The sequence below is a fragment of the Bos grunniens genome, chromosome 5, assembly GCF_055505025.1.
Source record: "Bos grunniens cultivar Pamir isolate PY7600 chromosome 5, Bosgru_T2T1.0, whole genome shotgun sequence".
Taxonomy (NCBI): domain Eukaryota; kingdom Metazoa; phylum Chordata; class Mammalia; order Artiodactyla; family Bovidae; genus Bos; species Bos grunniens.
Window position 1 is genome coordinate 80,854,709 of NC_141169.1, and position 24,865 is coordinate 80,879,573.

The 24,865-nt window shown below is 37.8% G+C and overlaps 1 protein-coding gene across 8 annotated transcripts in view; it reads left to right on the plus strand.

The window, feature by feature from the left end:
• Window positions 1-24,865, plus strand: part of TMTC1 (transmembrane O-mannosyltransferase targeting cadherins 1) — a 315,289-nt gene that overhangs the window by 51,657 nt on the left and 238,767 nt on the right. For 4 of the 8 annotated variants that reach the window (XR_015164144.1, XM_086401542.1, XM_086401545.1 and 1 more), the window contains exon 6: window positions 20,043-20,135. The exons of the other annotated variants lie outside the window; for them this stretch is intronic. Coding sequence is in view for 3 of the 4 variants with exons in the window: in XM_086401542.1 (XP_086257668.1) it covers window positions 20,043-20,135 (93 nt within the window). In the remaining variant the exon portion in view is untranslated. The remainder of the gene's footprint in view (window positions 1-20,042; window positions 20,136-24,865) is intronic. 8 annotated transcript variants of the gene reach the window in all.

Here is a 24,865-nt window from a genome sequence, read left to right on the forward strand (position 1 = left end):
AGAGAAACTTTTCATCTTTAACGTAGATGTTTTATCAATGGTGCTGTATAGAAGGAGAAGTTTTGAAACTACTGTAAAAATAAGACCAGTAACTGGAAGCAGGAGGCTTAAATCCAAACCCTGACTCCAGGGAACTCCTGACTCCAAGGAACATTAATTAACAGGAGCTCATCAAACGCCTCCATACCGACACTGAAACCAAGCACCACACAAGGGCCAACAAGTTCCAGGGCAAGACATACCAAGCAAATTCTCCAGCAACAAAGGAACACAACCCTGAGCATCAAGATACAGGCTGCCCCAAATCACCCCAAAACCATAGACATCTCATAACTCATTACTGGACACTTCATTGCACTCCGGAGAGAAGAAATACAGCTCCACCCACCAGAACACCAACACAAGCTTCCCTAACCAGGAAACCTTGACAAGCCACCTGTACAAACCCACACACAGTGAGGAAATGCCACAATAAAGAGAACTCCACAAACTGCCAGAATACAGAAAGGACACCCCAAACTCAGCAATTTAAACAAGATGAAGAGACAGAGGAATACCCAGCAGATAAAGGAACAGGATAAATGCCCACCAAACCAAACAAAAGAGGAAGAGATAGGGAATCTACCTGACAAAGAATTCCAAATAATGATAGTGAAATTGATCCAAAGTCTTGAAATCAAATTGGAATCACAGATTAATAGCCTGGAGACAAGGATTGAGAAGATGCAAGAAAGGTTTAACAAGGACCTAGAAGAAATAAAAAAGAGTCAATATATAATGAATAATGCAATAAATGAAATCAAAAACACTCTGGAGGCAACAAATAGTAGAATAACAGAGGCAGAAGATAGGATTAGTGAATTAGAAGATAGAATGGTAGAAATAAATGAATCTGAGAGTAAAAAAGAAAAACGAATTAAAAGAAATGAGGACAATCTCAGAGACCTCCAGGACAGTATTAAACGCTACAACATTCGAATCATAGGGGTCCCAAAAGAAGAAGACAAAAAGAAAGACCATGAGAAAATACTTGAGGAGATAATAGTTGAAAACTTCCCTAAAATGGGGAAGGAAATAATCACTCAAGTCCAAGAAACCCAGAGAGTCCCAAACAGGATAAACCCAAGGTGAAACACCCCAAGACACATATTAATCAAATTAACAAGGATCAAACACAAAGAACAAATATTAAAAGCAGCAAGGGAAAAACAACAAATAACACACAAGGGAATTCCCATAAGGATAACAGCTGATCTTTCAATAGAAACTCTTCAAGCCAGGAGGGAATGGCAAGACATACTTAAAATGATGAAAGAAAATAACCTACATCCCAGATTATTGTCCCCAGCAAGGATCTCATTCAAGTATGAAGGAGAAATCAAAAGCTTTTCAGACAAGCAAAAGCTGAGAGAATTCTGCACCACCAAACCAGCTCTCCAACAAATACTAAAGGATATTCTCTAGACAGGAAACACAAAAATGGGGTATAAATTCGAACCCAAAACAATAAAGTAAATGGCAACAGGATCATACTTATCAGTAATTACCTTAAATGTAAATGGGTTGAATGCCCCAAACAAAAGACAAAGACTGACTGAATGGATACAAAAACAAGACCCCTACATATGTTGTCTACAAGATACCCACCTCAAAACAGGGGACACGTACAGACTGAAAGTGAAAGGCTGGAAAAAGATTTTCCATGCAAATAGGGACCAAAAGAAAGCAGGAGTAGCAATACTCATATCAGACAAAATAGACTTTAAAACAAAGGCTGTGAAAAGAGACAAAGATGGTCACTACATAATGATCAAAGGATAAGTCCAAGAAAAAGATATAACAATTATAAATATATATGCACCCAACACAGGAACACTGCAATATGTAAGGAAAATGATAACAAGTATGAAAGGAGAAATTAACAATAACACGATAATAGTGGGAGACTTTAATCCCCACTCACACTTATGGATAGATCAACTAAACAGAAAATTAACAAGGAAACACAAACTTTAAATGATACAGTAGACCAGTTAGACCTAATTGATATCTATAGGACATTTCATCCCAAAACAATGAATTTCACCTTTTTCTCAAGCGCACATGGAACCTTCTCCAGGATAGATCACATCCTGGGTCATAAATCTAGCCTTGGTAAATTCAAAAAAATTGAAATCATTCCAATCATCTTTTTTGACCACAATGCAGTAAGATTAGATCTCAATAACAGGAGAAAAAATATTAAAAATTCCAACATATGGAGACTGAACAACACACTGCTGAATAACCAACAAACCACAGAAGAAATAAAAAAAGAAATCAAAATTTGCATAGAAACGAATGAAAATGAAAACACAACAACCCAAAACCTGTGGGACCCTGTAAAAGCAGTCCTCAGGGGAAAGTTCATAGCAATACAGGCATACCTCAAGAAACAAGAAAAAAGTCAAATAAATAACCTAACTCTACACCTAAAGCAACTGGAAAAGGAAGAAATGAAGAACCCCAGAAGGAAAGAAATCTTAAAAATTAGGGCAGAAATAAATGCAAAAGAAACAAAAGAGACCATAGCAAAAATCAACAAAGCCAAAAGCTGATTCTTTGAAAGGATAAATAAAATTGACAAACCATTACCCAGACTCATCAAGAAACAAAGGGACAAAAATTAAATCGATAAAATTAGAAATGAAAATGGAGAGATCACAACAGACAACACAGAAATACAAAGGATCATAAGAGAGTACTATTAGCAATTATACGCCAATAAAATGGACAACGTGGAAGAAATGGACAAATTCTTAGAAAAGTACAACTTTCCAAAACTGAACGAGGAAGAAATAGAAAATCTTAACAGACCCATCACAAGCACGGAAATTGAAACTGTAATCAAAACTCTTCCAGGAAACAAAAGCCCAGGTTCAGACGGCTTCACAGCTGAATTCTACCAAAAATTTAGAGAAGAGCTAACACCTATCCTGCTCAAACTCTTCCAGAAAATTGCAGAGGAAGGTAAACTTCCAAACTCATTCTGTGAGGCCACCATTACCCTAACACCAAAACCTGACAAAGATCCCACAAAAAAAGAAAACTACAGGCCAATATCACTGATGAACATAGATGCAAAAATCCTTAACAAAATTATAGCAATCAGAATCCAACAACACATTAAAAAGATCATACACCATGACCAAGTGGGCTTTATCCCAGGGATGCAAGGATTCTTCAATATCCGCAAATCAATCAATGTAATACACCACATTAACAAGTTGAAAAATAAAAACCATATGATTATCTCAATAGATGCAGAGAAAGCCTTTGACAAAATTCAACATCCATTTATGATAAAAATTCTCCAGAAAGCAGGAATAGAAGGAACATACCTCAACATAATAAAAGTTATATATGACAAACCCACAGCAAACATTATCCTCAATGGTGAAAAATTGAAAGTATTTCCTCTAAAGTCAGGAACAAGACAAGGGTGCCCACTTTCACCACTACTATTCAACATAGTTTTGGAAGTTCTGGCCACAGCAATCAGAGCAGAAAAAGAAATAAAAGGAATCCAAATTGGAAAAGAAGAAGTAAAACTCTCACTATTTGCAGATGACATGATCCTCTACATAGAAAACCCTAAAGACTCCACCAGAAAATTACTAGAACTAATCAATGATTATAGTAAAGTTGCAGGATATAAAATCAACACACAGAAATCCCTTGCATTCCTATACACTAATAATGAGAAAACAGAAAGAGAAATTAAGGAAACAATTCCACTCACCATTGCAACGGAAAGAATAAAATACTTAGGAATATATCTACCTAAAGAAACTAAAGACCTATATATAGAAAACTATAAAACACTGGTGAAAGAAATCAAAGAGGACACTAATAGATGGAGAAATATACCATGTTCATGGATTGGAAGAATCAATATAGTGAAAATGAGTATACTACCCAAAGCAATTTATAGATTCAATGCAATCCCTATCAAGCTACCAATGGTATTCTTCACAGAGCTAGAACAAATAATTTCACAATTTGTATGGAAATACAAAAAACCTTGAATAGCCAAAGCTATCTTGAGAAAGAAGAATGGAACTGGAAGAATCAACCTACCTGACTTCAGGCTCTACTACAAAGCCACAGTCATCAAGACAGTATGGTACTGGCACAAAGACAGAAATATAGATCTATGGAACAAAATAGAAAGCCCAGAGATAAATCCACGCACATATAGACACCTTATCTTTGACAAAGGAGGCAAGAATATACAATGGATTAAAGACAATCTCTTTAACAAGTGGTGCTGGGAAAACTGGTCAACCACTTGTAAAAGAATGACACTAGACCACTTTCTGACATCATACACAAAAATAAACTCAAAATGGATTAAAGATCTAAATGTAAGACCAGAAACTATAAAACTCCTAGAGGAGAACATAGGCAAAACACTCTCCGACATACATCACAGCAGGATCCTCTATGACCCACCTCCCAGAATATTGGAAATAAAAGCAAAAATAAACAAATGGGACCTAATTAAACTTAAAAGCTTCTGCACTACAAAGGAAACTATAAGCAAGGTGAAAAGACAGCCTTCAGAATGGGAGAAAATAATAGCAAATGAAGCAACTGACAAACAACTAATCTCAAAAATATACAAGCTACTCCTACAGCTCAATTCCAGAAAAATAAATGACCCAATCAAAAAATGGGCCAAAGAACTGAATAGACATTTCTCCAAAGAAGACATACAGATGGCTAACAAACACATGAAAAGATGCTCAGCATCACTCATTATCAGAGAAATGCAAATCAAAACCACTATGAGGTACCATTTCACGCCAGTCAGAATGGCTGTGATCCAAAAGTCTACAAGCAATAAATGCTGGAGAGGATGTGGAGAAAAGGGAACCCTCTTACACTGTTGGTGGGAATGCAAACTAATACAGCCACTATGGAGAACAGTGTGGAGATTCCTTAAAAAACTGGAAATAGAACTGCCTTATGATCCAGCAATCCCACTGCTGGGCATACACACTGAGGAAACCAGAAGGGAAAGAGACACGTGTACCCCAATGTTCATCGCAGCAGTGTTTATAATAGCCAGGACATGGAAGCAACCTAGATGTCCATCAGCAGATGAATGGATAAGAAAGCTATGGTACATATACACAATGAAGTATTACTGAGCCTTTAAATTTGAATCAGTTTGAATCATTTGAATCAGTTCTAATGAGGTGGATGAAACTGGAGCCTATTATACAGAGTGAAGTAAGCCAGAAAGAAAAACACCAATACAGTATACTAACTCATATATATGGAATTTAGAAAGATGGTAACAATAACCCTGTATATGAGACAGCAAAAGAGACACTGATGTATAGAACTGTCTTTTCGACTCTGTGGGAGAGGGAGAGGGTAGATGATTTGGGAGAATGGCATTGAAATATGTATAATATCATATATGAAACGAGTCACCAGTCCAGGTTCGATGCACGATACTGGATGCTTGGGGCTGGTGCACTGGAACGACCCAGAGGGATGGTATGGGGAGGGAGGAGGGAGGAGGGTTCAGGATGGGGAACACATGTATGCCTGTGGCGGATTCATTTCGATATATGGCAGAACCAATACATATTGTAAAGTTTAAAAATAAAATAAAATTTAAAGAAAATAGCCTCATGTCAGCTTTGGGAGAAACTTAGTAAGCTAATGAAATGATATTTTCAGATTACAGCAACAGATCTATGTTGAAAGCCATCTGTATTACTTGTGAATAATTGGGCTCTCCCCCCAACCATTTTACACACTTTTCTGGCTGACTGATCTCAGGTGAGCCATTTTCAATTTCATTCAGTTACTGCTTTAATAAATGAAATAACCAAATGAAAGAGGGGTGGAGTTAACTAATAATCTACAGGGAAAATACCTCCAACAGTAAAAAGTGAAGTTTGCAGGTTAATATTGAGAAACCCCCTTTCCTACTTTAAAATCTCTTAATGCAAGTATAAACCTAGTGATGAACCCACCTTAAGAACACAGACACCTCATGGAAGTGGATTTGAACTCAGATCTTATTTTATAGAGACTTGGTGAATTCTTCCACTGCTGTTGATCATTTTTCCTCATTTCCTTTGCCTTGTTTAAAGGTGAAATCTTTCACTGCTCTTCATTTTTCCTCATTTCCTTTGCTTTGCTATGGAATTCTATGTCTTCTTCAATGGTGTAAATACTTCCGTCTTCAGGTGTAGTTCTTAGGTGGCTGCAGCCAGATCACTATGACTTATTTGGCACGTGATGACAGTGGACCCAAGAAAGCAGTAACTCCCAGGCTGTATTTTATAAAGACAATGACCTGATTAACTAGCCTAACTACTGCCAGAGTTATTTCTTATTAAAACAACTTTATAACTGTTTACACTCCTGATTCTATCTTTTGTATATAATATCCAAAGGATATCCTCTTCTTACCTTTGTTCCATACACCCCCGGACTTTTTCATAGTTTGTCAATTTCTTTTTAATGTACTGAGCTGACTGTAGCTTTTACTGAGATCCTATAGTGGCTCCCGGTGTGACTGAACCGCAGACAGGCTTAGTGGCTGGAAAGGGTCTGGAGAAGGAAGGTGGGTAATGGCTGCAGGCATTTGTCCTACAGAGAAGGACACATTTTACTAGGAAGGGTGAACAGTGCTGTTTTGATATAGGAATGATGGAAATAGTGGGAAATTTATTTTTTAAATCTTAGATAAAAAAGTTATTTTTCAAATGAACTGTCAGTGTTATCAGGCTTCTTAATTTTGAACTGTTTATTGATACAGTGTCATTAATACGTCTTTAATATCCTTTGGGGGTTTAATCTACCAAAGCTTGGCTCCCAAGTTCTTTTAAAGTAGCTTTTCTTGAATGTGGAATTTACCAGAGAGGTGTTCATTTCTGTGCATAGAGAATTAGAAGAGAGTTTTTTCTCTTTCTGTTTCCTAACCACTAGTTGACGGTGATGTTATTCCTTCTGAACCAGACCCAGAGTATATGGGAGAGCAGGAATTACTTTGATAAGTTTGTCTCAAAGCTTATTGAAATTTGCTTTGCTTCTTGAACTGAACTCAGCTTGAACTGAACTAAAATGAATCATTTCAATAAAGTGTCTCTTGGCTTCATTCAGAACTTAGCGCTTAAAAGCTTCTTCCAAATAAATCACATGCTAAAGAGGCAAAATTCTTTTTAATTTATGGATAGCACTTGGTAGAGTTCCTAACTGCTGACAGACCCTGGTTCATTCTGCTTAATCTTGACTGGATACCAATTCTTGGCAGTCTTCTATCCCCTGTGAATTTGAGTCAGTGGATGATAAGTTCTTTCCTTTCTCAGTGGAGAGCAATCAAGCTTGGGCATCTGCTTTCCAATTGGATGCATGGGGACATATGTTGAAAGAGAAAACTATCAGAATGTAGGCATTTCTGGTTGGCATCCAGTTGTGTCACTGCCTCAGTAAGCTCTTAGAAGAGGATGCCAGGACTCGTTTTCCATCAGCTCATCAGCCACCATATGGATACTCGATCTCTGTCCTATGTGGGTTAGAGCCTGTGTGACTTCAAGGACACCAAACGTCTCTCCCTTCTTTTGCAGAACACAGGTAGGGCTCTTACGGTGTTTTAGGGAGTTTGCTGCCAGTTTCTTTGCTCTTTTAGTTAATGCAACTGTCATCCAGCTAAATTTTTTAAATTTATCTTTTTTAATGTAGCCTGCTGAGAGGTTGTAGAATGACTGCAATAAAAGCAGTATCAGTTCATCTTAACTTTGTAAACAGAGTGTACATAGATAATTCTTTCATAGAACATTATTCTACAGTAGGCAATATATCATGATGGTTTCAGGTAATTTGGTGGGATTTCCAGTTTGTTGCTCTGAAAATTGTCTGCCATGAGTTTTGAACTGGTACTATGTTTTCTAGATTAAATGTGACGGAATTTTTAAAATGTAAATGCTTGGAAAAAATACTGAAAAAATGCTCTATTGGGTTATTGTGAGGAACAATGAGTGAATACATGAAAAGAGCTTAACATGGCTTTTAGATGTGGCTTTTCATAAATGGTAGGGCTAGGACTTAGCTTTCGTGACCACCATGTTTTATGCCAAAGCCAGTGTGGAAGAATTACTGTTTAGAAATCATTTTATAGTGATCACTTTTCCTTTGCTGTATTTATGGAAGTGGTATAGTCTTGATTTTATTTGTTTATGATATTTAGTTATTTTTTTCCTCTTTTTATGAGCTTATAGTACTTTAGAGGAAAATGATTGTAAAAGAGAAAAGCATTCTTATAGCAAAGGTGAACAGTTTATCAAAATTTAGCAGGAAAACAGAATGCCTGTGTTAACACATTCTTAACTGGTAAATACCATCCTCATTATAAGTTGTGTACTTAGAGTTATTATTATTAGTTTCTGGAACTAAGAGCAGACTTTTTTAATTAAAAAAATTATGTATTTAGAATTACTATTGAATAAAACATTACTTTAATAAAAACAATTCACTAGGTTTTAGATTGATGACCTTATAGCCATATAGGAAAATGTGTTTCATGTTGTAGATTTATGAATTTTTAATACTCTTTGCATTACTGAAACCATGATCTTTACTACTTTATATATAACTTAGAAAATGCATATTGATTTTGAAATCACCCTAAGCAACAGTCTCCATGAGGAGCCTGGCATTAAAGGTTTGCTCTTAATGATTTAACCTCTAAAAGTATCGGTAAAATGTTTAAAGGGAACATAGTATGGGTTTTTAGGGGATGAAGGCAATTCATATATAATCATTTAGGGAAAAAAAAACAACCACATGCAAACAACCAGCCAGACTTGAACGGAGGGAAGGAATAATGTTTGTGTCTTGTGTTAAGAGCTAGACATGCCTCAGTTCCTAACGAATAACCAATGTGTTTCACTTTTCAAGTGGTAGAGCTTTTATTTCGTGACAGTTAAGTCTGTATTATAGATTTCTTTTTGTACTCTATCTTTGGTTCCCTTAAGTAATTTTCTCTTTATGAGTTTTGAGAGGAATGTCACTTTGTGAAAACCATTATTCCATACTGCATTTATAATGAAAAATTTTTTATTTAAAAGTTGTTTAATTATAAAACTGTACTTTTGGTTTTCATGTAGAGTTAGGGAGAAACTTTACATATAACCTCGATGCAGTTTGTTTCTCTCTTCTTTTAAAAATTTTTTTATTAGAAATTTTTTTTTAAATTGAAGTATAGTTGACTTACAATGTTGTGCTAGTTTCAAGTGTACAACAAAGTAATTCAGTTATACATATATATATATGTCTATTTTTTTCAAATTCTTTTCCCTTATAGGTTATTACAAAGTGTTAAGTATAGTTCCCTGTGCTATACAGTAGGTCCTTGCTGGTTATCTATTTTATATATATTAGTGTACATCTGCGGAGAAGGCAATGGCACCCCACTCCAGTACTCTTGCCTGGAAAATCCCATGGACGGAGGAGCCTGGTAGGCTGCAGTCCATGGGGTCGCTAAGAGTCGGACACGACTGAGCCGACTTCACTTTCACTTTTCACTTTCATGCATTGGAGAAGGAAGTGTTCTTGCCTGGAGAATCCCAGGGACAGAGGAGCCTGGTAGGAGGCCGTCTATGGGGTCACACAGAGTTGGACACGAATGAAGTGACTTAGCAGCAGCAGCAGCAGCAGCAATGTACATCTATTCGTCCCAAACTTCTAATTCATCCCTCCCCTCTCTTACCCTTAGTAGCCATAAGTTTGTTTGCCTGTGGATCTATTTCTGTTTTGTATATAAGTTAATTGGTGTCATTTTTTTTTAGATTCCACATATAAGTGATATCATATGATATTTGTTGTTTCTCTGTCTGACCTACTTCACTTGGTATGATATCTACATCCATCCATGTTGCTGCAAATGGCATTATTTCATTCTTTTTTATGGTTGATTGACATTTCATTGTGTAAATATACCATGTCCTTCTTAACCCTTCATCAGTTGATGGACACTGAGGTTGCTTCCATGCCTTGGCTATTGTAAATAGTATAGCAGTGAATGTTGAGATAGCATATATCTTTTTGAATTATAGTTTTTCTCCAGATACATGCTGAGGGGAAGTATTTCAGGATCATACTATAGCTCTATTTTTAGTTTTTAAGGAACCTCCATACTGTTCTCCATAGTGACTATAGCATTTCACATTCCCACCAAGCCTGTAGGAGAGTTCCTTGTTTCTCTCTTCTTCACAGTGCTTAATTTATAGCCACAATGGGTTAGGTAAACCTTTAAGATAAGTTGAGTTTGGACACCAATTCCCAGATATTTTTAAACAGAAAATACATGTGTGAAAATAGTCGATGACTAAGAGTACATGATGAATTGAACAATAAAACTCACATCATTGTGCTCATTGTTGTTTGTGAAAAATCTGAATATTGTATAATTGCTGAATTATTCAAAAGAGAAGAACTATTTCCTAGGTTGTGCTGGATTTAAAGAAATGCACGGTAGTGTAAGTAGCCATGGCTTGGTTGGAAGTAAACTGAGTTCTGCTCCAATTCTGCTTTGCTCCGGTCCTTGGGCCAGTTGTTTTACTTCCCTGGATGTTTGTTTTTCTTATCTGTGAAATGACACAAGGAAGACAGGTAGTCTCATGTCTTTGGTACTCTGGTCAAACTCTTATGAGGCTATGCTGTACTTTTCTTTTTCTCTTTAATTGCTCCACTCCGTTGGTGTGCATGTAGTTGGAACTTGTGTGGGAGTTGGAGGCTGACCCCAATTGATATACCATAATGGTATCCGCTTATAAGTGACCAAGCAGACTGTGGAGGAAATTTCACTAATGTGCATTTTGCTATTTTCTTTTCCTTTTCCATCTTGAATTCTTAAGTACTTAGGTCTTTGGAACTTTAGTCAAATGTATTGATGAAAAATATCAATATAAACAAGATTAAATTTTGCTTTCTAAGTATTTTTGCCTTCAACCGTCTTAGAGGTCATTAAAGCTGTGCATTCACAAACACCATAATTGGTGACCCTTCAGAGATGGTTGATTCATTTGATTTATAAACATTTATTAAACACTTACTGTATACAAATGTCATAGTGATCATTTGCTTACAAAGAATAAAATTTTTAAAGGAATTATTTAAACAAATTGAGGTTTTCATTAGAAAGATACATTGAACTCTAATGGCACCCCAGTCTGGTTATTGAGCCTAATTTCTGGACATAGAAACTGGCAAACTTAAAACATTTATTTTTTTTACCTTTTTGGGGCTTCGTGGTCTCTTTTTTGCTTTTTTAAATCCATGTTGCTTTCCTTTCCTCCTGTTCTTAAAGACTGACTTTTCTTAGGGCCACCTCAGTCCTGGCTCAGTAGAGCCTCTCAGTTCAATACTCTGTACAAGATGGACTGGAATTCTTGTGTTCTGACTCCAAATTCTCAAAAACAGAAATTCACATTGGCCCAGCATGGATAAGTTTACATCCCAGTGCGGAAGCCATGAAAATAAAAAAGATAAACTTACTGAGGGTGGCAGGTGTGTATACTGAATCATGGGACTCATAGAATAGGATACCTTAGTCTGCCTGGGAAGTTTTGTAGAAACTGAGTCTTTAACAGATGAGAAGATGAGCTAGAGAAAGGGAGGGTGGTCTTTCAGGCATAAAGCACAGCAGGAGGGAGGACACAAGAGGCTGTAAAGGTAGTATTATGTACCTGTAAAGTGTGCATGAAGAGTTTGTGTGTGCGTGTGTAACTACAGACAGCTCAGAACACAAGGACTGCAGGTGAGGCTGGGAAGGTGGGCAGGAGCCCTGTTATGGAGGAGCTTGGGAGAGATGCCAAGGGACTGACTGCCCCTGTAACGGAGGGCAACCAGGGCAGGGCAGGCTCATCTTGTTTTTAGATTTATAGGTAAGAAAAGACTGATCGTAAAGCCAATTATTAAAGTATGAAGATTTAAAAATTCAAACTAGTTAATGTTAATTATTAAACTTTTGAGAATTAAAAACAATAATGCTGAGATTTTTACCATAATTGAATCCTGAATCTATATATGTGAAAGTTCAGTATTTTCTCTTTGTCTTTTGAGACAGTATCTTATATAAATATTTTTTATACATTTTTGTAATTTTGGAAGAATTCTCATATTTAAGAAAAATTGACAGGTGACCTAAGAGTACATTTGCCCATGATAGGGAGAAACTGCTATTTATACACACCTTAATTAATTTAAAACTTATCAATTTATGATTTTCCTCCAAAGGACAGAAATTAATGAAAAACTTCATGGAGGTAATAATCTCTTTCTGTTATGAATTCAGTACGCTAAGCTTATAATTTTGACTTCCAATTTCTGATTAAAATAATGACTTCTTGTGTGTATTGTGCCCGAGCAGTTGCATTTTGTATTGGTGCAGATAATTGCTTTTCTACTTGGCAAAGAAAATGAGCAGATGCCAAATAAGTATCTTTTTCTGGCATGATCGATTGGTAGCTCTGCAACCTAATGTTGACTGTGTTTTCAGAAGTGATGTAGCAAGCACAGTTTAGCATTAGACTGCAGCTGTTAGCTGTCAAGAATTCACTTTAGCAGAGATAATTTCTGACCAAATCTATATATTAGACTCTTAGTCTTAGAGCTTGAATTTAAGAAACAGTTTAGTTTTCACACAAGGAAAATTGTGTGCTAACTTGAAGGCCTCTATTGATGCAGTTTTCTCCAAAAGTTATTCTAGAGTTCTTACCTTGTTTACCTTTAATGATGGAACAATGGCATGCTCAGGGGTTAGGTGCATGGATCCTAGAGTAACAAAAAGTGGATTTGCATTTGAAATTTACTGCCCTAAAAATCCTCTGTGCTCCATCTATTAATCCTCTCCCCTCCCCAGCCCTTGACAATCATTCATCTTATTGTCTCCATAATAAGGTAAGATAGTTTTTTATTGTCTCCATATTGTCTTTTACCTTTTCTAGAATGTCATACAGTTGGAATCATATAGTATGTAGCCTTTTTAGGTTAGTTAATGTGCATTTAAATTTGTTCCATTTTTATGGTTTGATACTTTTTTTTTTTAGCGCTCAAGTGATATTGTGTTGCCCGAATATACCATAATTATATATCCATTCATCTACTGAAGACACCTTGGTTGTTTTCAAATTTTGGCAATTATGAATAAGGCTGCTGTAGTATCTGTGTTTAGGTTTTTATGTGGACATAAATTTTTAATTCTTTTGGATGAATACCAGGGAGTGCAATTGGTGGATCATATGGTAAGATCAGGGCTTCCCAGGTGGTGCTAGTGGTAAAGAATTCACGTGCCAATGCCGGTAGATGTAGGAAAAGTGAGTTCGATCCCTGAGTTGGGAAGATCCCCTGGAGGAGGGCACAGAAACCCACCATAGTATTCTTGCCTGGAAAATCCCATGGACAAATGAGCCTGACACGTTGCAGTCCATAAGGTTGCACAGAGTTGGATATGACTGAGTCAGCCTAGCATGCACACATGGTAAGATCATAGTAAAAAACCCTGATGTTGGGAAAGATTGAAGACAGGAAGAGAAGGGGATGACAGAGGATGAGCTGGTTGGATGGCATCACTGATTTGATGGACATGAGTTTGAGGAAGCTCCTGGAGTTGATGATGGACAGGGAAGCCTGGAGTGCTGCAGCCCATGGGGTTGCAAAGAGTTGGACACAACTGAGCAACTGATCTGAATTAATGGTAAGATCATGTTTAGTTTTGTAAGAAATCACCAAACTGTTTTCCAAAGTGGCTGTACCATTTTGCATTCCCACTGGCAATGAATGAGAATTCCTGTTGCTCCATAATCACCATCAGCATCTGGTGTTGTCCGTGTTTTCAGTTTTGGCTGTTCTAATAGGTGTTAACTCATTGTTTTTATTTTAATTTTCCTGATAACATATGATGTGGAGCTTCTTTTCATATGCTTATTTGCCATTTGTGTATTTTTTTTGGCAAGGTCTCTGCTAAGACCAGTTTTTAAATTGGGTTGTTTTTTAATTGTTGAGTTTTAGGAATTCTTTGTATGTTTTAGGTAACAATTTTCTACTAGCTGTGTCTTTTACAAATATTTTCTTCCAGTTTGTGGCCTGTTTCCTTATTTTCTTGACATTTTTCACAAGGAAGAAGTTTTTAATATTAATGAAATTCATTTTATTAATTATTTCTTACATGAATTGTGCTTTTGGTATTTTATCTAAAAAGTCATCACTATAACCAACTGTCATAATCTTGGTTTTCTCCTAGGATGTCTTCTGAGAGTTTCATAGTTTTGTGTTTTACACTTAAATCTGTGATCCCTTTGAGTTCGTTTCTGTTAAGGGTGGGAGATCTATGTCTGTATTTATTTATATTTTTTGCATGCAGATATTTAGTTGTTCCATTGCCATTTTTTTCTTTGCAAAGATTATTTTTGCTCCATTGTAGGCTCTTTTGTCGATCAATTGACTGTATTTACGTGGGTTTATTCTGAGCTCTCTATTCCATTCCATTGATCTACTTGTCTAACTTTTTTTTTTTTTAATTAGTACTGTACTGTCTTGACAATTGTAGCTTTATTGTAATTACTGAAGTTGGATAGTGTCAGTCCTCCAATTTTATTCTTTTCCTTCAGTGTTGAGTTGGCTATTCTGGGTCTTTGGCCTCATATATAAACTTTAGAATCAGTTTGTCAGTATCCCCAGTATAACTTGCAGGAATTTAAATCGGATTGCATTGAATCTATAGGTAAATTTTGGAAGAATTGAAATATTGCCAATATTGAGTCTCCCTGTTTGTTAACATGGGCTATCTCTCCATTTATTTAGTTCTTTAAATTCATTCATCAGAGTTTTGTAGCTTTTCTCATATACCTCTTGTACATATTTCATTATATTTGTACCAAAGTATTTCATTTTTTGGTACTTATGTAAATGGTATTGTATTTCTAATTTAAAATTCTACTTGTTCATTGCTGGTAATGATAATATAGGAAAGCATTTGACTTTTTATATATTAATCTTGTACCCTGCAACCCTGCTATAATTGCTTATTAGTTTTAGGAGTTTTTTATCAGTTCTTCCAGATTTTCTACATAAACCATGATGTCATTTTTTACATCATTAGTTTTTTATTTTTATTTTTTAGGAAAGACACTTTAAGTAATAAAGGCTGCTTTTCTTTTTCCCCTGTTTTTGGTCTGAAAGACTTAAAATATACAGGTAGACATGAAAAGTAATAAAACAAACATCCATGCTATGTATGGTCATATTTATTTCCAATCCTTTTTTGGCTTCATACCTAAGGAATGAAGCTGTATTGGTAGAGCTGAAGTCTACCTTAACATTATCTTTGGTCTCATTCCCTTCACTGTCTCCTCAGGGGCCATGCTGTCCTGTGTTTTGTGTATATATATATATATATATATATGTATATATATATATATATATATAGGATGTTTTTTTATTACCATATCTATTCCACCCAACTTATATGTCAACCTCTGGTTAATCTGGTCATACAGTCAGTTTTCACACAGAAGTGAATTAGAGTATCTATGTACTACCCATAACAAGCTCCAGCTTCACCTTGTCTTGATCTCCTTAACTCATAGTCTATAATAGACCCGGAGAACATCTGAAAAGTCTGGATAACCTAGGGAGTGACTCTTATCAATACTCATCTCACGTTTTGAGGTTTTGCATCTGAGTTACAGGTATAGTCATGAAATTAAAAGACGCTTACTCCTTGGAAGGAAAGTTATGACCAACCTAGATAGCATATTCAAAAGCAGAGACATTACTTTGCCAACAAAGGTTCGTCTAGTCAAGGCTATGGTTTTTCCTGTGGTCATGTATGGATGTGAGAGCTGGACTGTGAAGAAGGCTGAGCGCCGAAGAATTGATGCTTTTGAACTGTGGTGTTGGAGAAGACTCTTGAGAGTCCCTTGGACTGCAAGGAGAGCCACCATTCCATTCTGAAGGAGGTCAGCCCTGGGATTTCTTTGGAAGGAATGATGCTAAAGCTGAAACTCCAGTACTTTGGCCACCTCATATGAAGAGTTGACTCATTGGAAAAGACTCTGATGCTGGGAGGGATTGGGGGCAGGAGAAGGGGACGACAGAGGATGAGATGGCTGGATGGCATCACTGACTTGATGGACGTGAGTCTGAGTAAACTCTGGGAGTTGGTGATGGACAGGCAGGCCTGGCGTGCTGCGATTCATGGAGTTGCAAAGAGTCAGACATGACTGAGCAACTGATCTGATCTGATCTGATCTACAGGTATAGTCAACTTTCTTTCATGCCCATCAACTTATATACTAGAGTGTTTTATGAAATGTCATCACTTTAATGAATGTAATTTCTCAAGCATTTATTGAACACCTGCTAAATTAAAAGGTAACTGTTCTCTTATTGGATAAACTACTGAATTCCAATAATTAATCCTCTAGAATATACTGAGTATAATTAGTAATAATAGCTAACATTTATTATATTCAAACACTGCTTTAAGAGTTTTATGTATGCTAATTCGCCTAATCCATGTAACAACTCTGTGTGCCATTTGACACCATTATTATCCACATTTTTCAGTGTGATAGTGGAGATACAGGGAGGATAAATAACTTATGCTGCATCATTAGTGAAGAACCTGGAAACCACACTTCTGCAGCCTGGCTCCTGAATCTTTGCTCTTAAAACCAATTCCTATATTTTTCCTCTACAAAGAGAAAGCTGGTTTTGGTAAGAAATCTCATAAAAGTGATCAGGTTGTTAGTGTAAGGATTGTACCTCCTTGCAGAAAGCTGAGTTAGCCATCATGAGGATCCAGCCTTCTGAGTGGGTCTTGGTATTTCCTTCTGTCTTGGCCTTTCCTCTGCTTACTTAATCTAGACTCAGTTTAGTTCTGGGTTTTAATGAGAATATGGTGGGTATTTTATTGGTTGCTTAACAATTAGATATTTTTAACTAGTATAGAACAGGCTAATTCTTATGATGGAACTGAAATACTTTTGAGAAGCAGAGCCCACACAAACAGATCTACCCAATTATGTTCTGACTATTTACTTAAATTTGGAGCTGCCCCCGAGGTTTCAGGTAATCCCCTTAATCACACTACAGATTAAAGTGCAAATAGATGTCTTAAGGCACAGGGATTCCTGCCTCCTAGAAATATCTATCATAACAACTTCTCTTGTAAAAAGTGAAAGAAGAAGATAAAATTCTCAAGAAACCAATTATTGAAATTAAAATTGTTACTTTTTAAAATGAGCTTTGTGAAAAATTGCTAGTGCCAGTCTAACATGAAAGGCCTGGTAAATGTATATTCTTAAAGTCAAAAACTGCTCAGATTTCTCTATCATGTGATTCATAATGCATATATTTTCTACATTTGGATTGTAGAAGTGTCAAGATAATATAGAGTCTTCTGGCTTCTTGGTGCAGGCGCTCATCTGCTTGCTGGGCGAGCTCAAAGGAAGGGCGTGCCCAATATGAGGAAACTCAGGGGAGGGCCCAGCACTGTGGGAAGGGGTCAGAGGTTCAACCTCATGAAAAATATCAGAGCTTGCCAGTTATTTTTCAAGGTAGAAAAGGCATGTATCCTTGTTAGAGACAGGCAAACTCAGCAGGATGTTCAGGACAAACAAATCGCCCCTGTGGATGTCACCATTGTTCTTTCCTGAAGTTTAAGAGACAGGTGAAAATGTAAAAAGACAAAAGGCAGTACTGGCATAGGAAAGAATGAATCATACTTTAAATAGATGCCTTTTGTCTGCTCAGTGAAAGCAGACCTAACAGCATGTATTTTAAGGAGCGTTTAAGTTCCTCAGTTAAGTGAAAGATAACAGGGCTTCTTTGCATTGTGAAAAGGTAGAGAGACTTATTTTTCCCAGTGAAGTGTTGGTTATATGTCCTCAAAGGGAAATAAGTAAACAACTTCATGTGCATTTATATTCTGTGGAAACTGTGTTGAAAAAAATGGCCTTGGGTTGTCGAAACAAAGTAATGGGAAGCTTCTCAAGAAAAACAATAGAGTGATCAGACCAGTGTTGAAGCAGGTACAGAAAAGAACACACTGTGTTGAGTAGAGAACAATTATTGATGGCACAGCAACTGAGGAAGAGACTGATAAGGAGTGAATAGAGGAGTGGGTCATAAGAAATTCAGGCTCACACTGAGGCATAAGCCAACCTGATTACCATGTTTTGTCAGATTGCAGCTCAGAGAGGAGAAGGCAGAATGTGTTCAGAAGATGAAAATTTTTATCAAAATATGTTAATTCTGAAAGAAAAAAAAAGAGACATGAATGTGGTAACAGTTGGGACTTTAGCTTAACTCTTAAGTCCTCTCTATACCATCAAAATGACTCTTAGTCTTTTGTATAAGGGATAAAAAATGTGATAATAAGTAAGCAGCTTCCTAGAGAATGTGAAGGATTTCCCTCTGATTATGGCTTTTATGTCAACCAAAGACATTCTCGCAGTGACTGAATGACATGGTCAGGGCAGTCCTGAGCCTGATGAGGTTGACACTGGTCAATGTAATTACCTTTGTGGAGTTTTGAGAAGGTGGGGAGGAGTGAGACAGTGCTGGAGTCAGACAGCTTGATTCTGATGCTCTGCCATACATATCATCTGTGACTTGGCAGATTAATCTCTTTAAGCCTCAGTGTTTTTCATATAATGTGACTAAACAGAAGCATGTACCTCATAGCATTGTTTTCAGTGTTGACTATATAACAGTACATGCCTAGCATTCTGTGTTAGATGATGTGCTGTTTGCTTTTGCTTTGCTTGTCTCATTTAAGCCTCATAAAAATATATCCAGGTTGGTTTTATTATTTGCATGTATTACATGTGAAAAAAAATTGAGCTCAGAGGAAATAGCCTGTCGGGAGGAACACATGTAGTCAGCATTTGAGTCCAGGTCTTTCTTGCCCCATGTTCCATATTCACTGCAGCGTGAAGGTTAGCAGATATTGGAGCATATTGGGAACGTACAGTTGTGAGTAAGTGGTAAGGGGATAAGAGCTTGGTACTGGAAGCCTTTGGGTATAATGGGGTGATGTGGCTGGGTAAGAAGTTGATTCAAATCTCTGTTGTTGGATTGACTTCACACTGTGTTAAGAGAGCTGCATACAGTGTCTGTCTGAAGAGTGGCCCCCTCCCTTTGGTCAGGACAGTGCTCATTACCGACCAAATGAGTGCTGCATCACATCGCTCTACACCAAGACCTCTTTAACAGTGACACACGATCCAGGCCCTTCAGCGTGGCTAACAATAAGAACAGATTTAACCTTAAAAAAAAAAAACAAAACTCTTGATATGTGTTAAGCCCTGTGAGAAGAGTGTTAAAATTTATTGCTTAGAGAATCTCTTTGAGACTGGTGCTGTTATTATCAGCATTTTATGGATGTGGAAACCCGGGTGGTAGGTAGCTGAACCAGATTTAGAACAGGATCTGTTTGATCCCAGAGGCAATTCCTGAAGCTTCCATCAGATCAGTTCAGTTGCTCAGTTGTGTCCAACTCTGCGACCCCGTGGACTGCAGCACGCCAGGCTTCCCTGTCCATCCCCAGCTCCCAGAGTTTACTCAAACTCATATCCATTGAGTCAGTGATGCCATCCAACCATCTCATCCTCTGTCATCCCCTTCTCCTCCTGCCTTCAATCCTTCCCAGCATCAGGGTCTTTTCAGATGAGTCCATTCTTTGCATCAGGTGGCCAGAGTGTTGGGAATTTCAGCTTCAGCACTGGTCCTTCCCGTGAACATTCAGGACTGATTTCCTTTAGGATGGAATGGTTGGATCTCCTTGCTGTCCAAGGGACTCTCAAGAGTCTTGTCCAACACCACAGTTCAAAAGCATCAATTCTTCAGCGCTAAGCTTTCTTTATAGTCCAACCCTCACATTCATATATGAATACTAGATAAATCATAGCTTTGACTAGACTCACCTTTGTTGGTAAAGTAATGTCTCTGTTTTTTAATATGCTGTCTAGGTTGATCATGACTTTTCTTCCAAGGAGCAAGCATCTTTTAATTTCATTGCTGAAGTCACCATCTGCAGTGATTTTGGAGTCCAAGAAAATAAAGTAGGTCACTGTTTCCATTGTTTTCCCATCTATTTGTCATGAAGCGATGGGAATGATCTTAGTTTTCTGAATGTTGAGTTTTAAGCCAACTTTTTCACTCTGCTTTTTCTGTCATCAAGAGTGCTCTTTAGTTCTTCTTCACTTTCTGCCAAAAGTGTTGTGTTATCTGCATATCTGAGGTTACTGGTATTTCTCCCGGCAATCTTGATTCCAGCTTGTGCTTCATCCAGTCCAGCATTTCTCATGATGTACTCTGCATATAAGTTAAATAAGCAGGGTGACAATATACAGCCTTGACATACTCCTTTACCGATTTGGAACCAGTCTGTTGTTCCATGTCCAGTTCTAACTATTGCTTCTTGACCTGCATACAGATTTCTCGAGGCAGGTCAGGTGGTCTGGTATTCCCATCTATTTAAGAATTTTCCATGGTTTGTTGTGAGAAGCTCCCATAATACCTTTGTTTTCCTGTTCATAGACTGACTGGCTTCAAGCCCATCTGTTATCTACATCTCCCAATTCTTTCCTACTGGAAAGATTTATTTCAGCCAAATGGCTCTCTGATTTCCACTGAAATACACTTTGTGTTTCTGGTTGCCATCATTTTCTTCTCTGGTCATTCACCTCTGTGCCTTATCCTTTTCCATTCACCCAATAATTTCTTCCTGCCTTTGAATATCCTTTCCTGAGTAGTACAGCTCTGCTGGTTGTCTCTTACCAGAAGCCCCATTGCGTTTGGTATTGCTTTACTGATTTTGCAATTATCACTGGCAACCAAGTATTTGCAACATTTGTTATGTGTGCCCTTTTCAAAAAGATTTCAAAGTTTTGTGTGAATCATTTTTTTTTTTAATCCCAACAGTGTTTAATACCATACTCTCTGCATAGATAATATTGAGTAAGTGTTCTTCAGTTAGCCATCTAGGGAGCCTGAAAGAAAGAATATTCTTAGCAAATGAAATAATCACAATACATATCTTATTTTATGGAAATTAGAAAAAAGTTGCTTGAATATTGTAGTAGAGAAAAAGGAATGAGCAAAAGAAAATAATACCCAAGATGGGATTTTCCTGGAGGTGCCCTGCAGGAGTCCGAGTTCCTGGTCAGGGAGCTAAGATTCTGCAGTGCCATGCGATGTGGCCAAAAAAAAAAAAAAAATAGCCAAGAAAAATTACATAGAAATAGAAAGAGTATGCCAGAACCACATAGGAATTGATATTCTGGTTTAGATGAAGAATTAAATTAATTAACTGTGTGCCCAAAATCTTTAAATGTATAACAAGTGGTAACAAAAGTGACTGGAAAATCTGTGTACATTTGTAGCAATACAATGAATTTTCCTTATTGTATTTTAATGGATTCCAAGCATAAACATTTTTTATATATTAATATTATTTGGTTATCTTCTTTCAAGTAAATGATAGGAGAAAATAAAATTAATATCAGATTCAGAGATTTTAAAACATTTTCTTTTAGTACTTATTTTATAAAGGATCAGTTTCTGAATAGCTTTTTCTTTTATTTTTCTTTTTGTTCCAAGGACATAAGCTTTATTCTCCATTGCTTTGCTATTATGTTGCTAAAAAATCCGCTTTACTAGTTCAGTTCAGTTCAGTCGCTCTGTCGTGTCCGACTCTGCAACCCCATGATCGCAGCATGCCAGGCCTCCCTATCCATCACCAACTCCTGGAGTTCACCCAAACTCATGTGCATCGAGTTGGTGATGCCATCTAATCATCTCATCCTCTGTCGTCCCCTTCTCCTTTTAGACTGTTATTCAGACTGTTCCTCTGTTGAATTAGATTCTCCTGTAGTAGGAGCTAGAGTTCCCTGACAGAAAACTGCAGAAAATATAGATTTTCATTAATTTAAATTTACTACTAACAAATTATTCCTTCCTCCAAATTTTCATTCATGACCGTCCGCAAGAATATGCAGAATCCACTCCTATTTCATTTAGTGTTAATAGAGATGGTCCTTGCAGAAGGACCTACTGTACTTACTGCATAAATTCATTGCATAAAGCAGGGAGTAAAAAACTCTTGTTTAATGCTAACAAATTCTAACAAAATACCAACAGAGTGAGAACCTTCCCCCTTTTTTGAACAAATACTAAATGGAATTCCTCGTTATGATTCTTCCCCCTTTTATATCCCAAGTGAGTCAGTACTAAGTTGACCTTTAAAAATTTAGAACCTAAGAAACATTTTTACAGGTTTATTGGCCTTTATTCAGATTTGGGAACAGCTAAAGGAGGAGCTGGTGAAAAACCTTTGCTGTCATTAGGAAGTATTTACATGGTCTTAGAGCTAATCCCCACCAGCCTCTCCTGCAGTTGGCAATGCTGTCAACCTCTGGTGATCCTTCTCAGAGATGGTTCTAAGGGTAGAAATCTCTCTCTGCCTCCTAGGAAGTGTTTTCCACAAAACACATTTTTTTTTTTTTTAATAAGGCACCAGCCAGGATCTTTGTGAAGGGGATTTCCCATGGCAGATCATGGGAATTATGCAGCTTGCAATGGTTTGATATTAGGGAGAAGCTGCAAAACTCACCTTCTTGTGGTATTTATCTTTTAAGTCTCACTTTCTCAGGTAAAATATTTTCACAGCCTTTGATTTTATTAAATGAAAATAGCAGATTTGGATTCAAATCTGTAGAGCACTTATTTTCACTGTGGCTTCCATGAGACTCTGATTCCCTTGTCTGGCTAATCCCCTGCCCTCGTTTGGGTCTTGTTGGCATGTCTGCTTTTGTAACCAGCAGGCTTTTGGTGTGCTCTGGGGCCAGTGCTTCTGATACAGGATTAAGGAAAAGAGGAAATTATATTTATCCATTTAAAAGATTGTCTTCTCTGTGTCAGTCACAGTGTGAGATCCAAAATATAACTTCCACGAGTGCCAGGACTGCCATTTTAATTTTACCTCTGTATCTTCAGCCACTAGCATGGGTCTGGCTGGGCTGAAATGCAGGAATAGTTATTGGAAGAGACTTGGTGTGTTGGTCAGAGTCACACCAGTAAAGAGATGATACATTCAAAATAGGACGATAGGGGGAGGATTATTGACAAAGGGACTGTTTCCTCAGGTGAGAGCAGTAACATCAGAGGAGCAGTTATCACCCAGAACCTGGGAAGTGAGTGTCCTTCAGGAAGGGTCACCTTGAGACAAGCACCAACCCACTTGAGTGACCCTGGGCAATAGGCAGACATTCCTGTTAGTCCAGGGCTCCCTGCTGTGAACTGGAGGAGTCAGGCAGCTGACTGATACAGACCATACAGGCGAGCCTTCTGGGAAAGGTGGCTGGAGGACAGGTGGGAGAGATCTGGAGCACACAGACAAAATGCCCAGCCACTAAGATGTTTCTGATCCATCAGGGAGATAGAGGAGTAAGCAGACATTTTAATGTAGTTAGAATAATATTTAAATTATTGAGTACCCTCTCAAGATACCTGTGAGATAGGTATTGTGGTGATTTTTACAGATGATGCAAACTGAGGGATTAAGGGTTTAACTGAAGGTTTAAGGGTTTAACTGAGGGTCAGACTGCTAGTGAGCTGAGATTTGAACCCAAGAAGTTTGTCTGTGAAGTCTGAGCTTTGCTGGATTGCAGGAGTTAAGCAGTATGGTGTGGAGCAGTGCTTTCTTTCCAAACCTTGATGTACATGGGAATCTTTAAGGGCTCTTTAAGAGTACCTCCTGGTTCAATAGATCCTGCCACAGGGCCTGAGAATGTGCATTTCTGCCAACTGCTGTTGATCTGCTTCTGGCAGTGAGGGATCCAGGACCTGCAGTTAGACATGGAGTCCATGTCTTAAGGGTAAGACTCTCAACCAGTGGTCTCTCTGCTCTTCCTTTTTCTGATGTGTCACATGAGCAGGTCGGGTGGTATTAAGGCCCAGCCAAAACTGTGAACCCCGTGCTGCCTGATTTCAGCCTGGAAGATCCTTCCAGCTGTCCTGGTGTGGGTCTCCTGGTCGTGATAGTCTAGGAGGCCCTGGAAGGGAGCTGGTGTGGCAGCCTCCTCCCCACAGGCTGAGTTCAGGTAACAGCACTTGACCTTTTGGCCACACAGGGGCTGCTCCGTTCTTAGCCGTTCCTTCCAGAACCAAGCCTCCCCCAGCATCTGGCACTGCTCCCTTTTGCCTCATGGGTTCTCATTCCTGCACACTGATTAGCTGGATCTATAAATGGAACCTGATACTCAAGGTACCACATTGTGTCATTCTTGTCGCTCCTGTAATTGGAGCCCCAAATTGTAATAGGCCGGCAAAGCCACCTCTAGTATCTGAATAAAGCTCCTTTATTCTTTTTAAAAGCGTTTCTACTATTGGGCACGTCTAAAAGATGCCTAACATTGTGTGGCTTAAATTTTAAGCAGAGGCAGTGCTCTGCCTAAAACTCGTGATTTTCCAGTTCTTTTTCCTTTTGTAATAACTGGAGTGTGCCACAGCTGGCACCAGCACCTGCGGATGGAAAGGGATAAACCCTCTCACTATGTAGCATTCGTAACAGTGTTTTGGTTTCCTAGGTCCCCAGGTTTTCTACCTATGATCTGGGGCTCCCATTTCTCTGTAATCCACAGCTGTATACACAATATGCAAAACTGCAGACTTCATGCTTGAGAAAATCAGATGGGGCCGCAATGCTGAGCCCTTTTCTCTTTTCGTTTCCTCTACTTTGATCATGTGGTGCTGTAGTACACGTTCGGTTAATCATGCATCGAATTTTTCC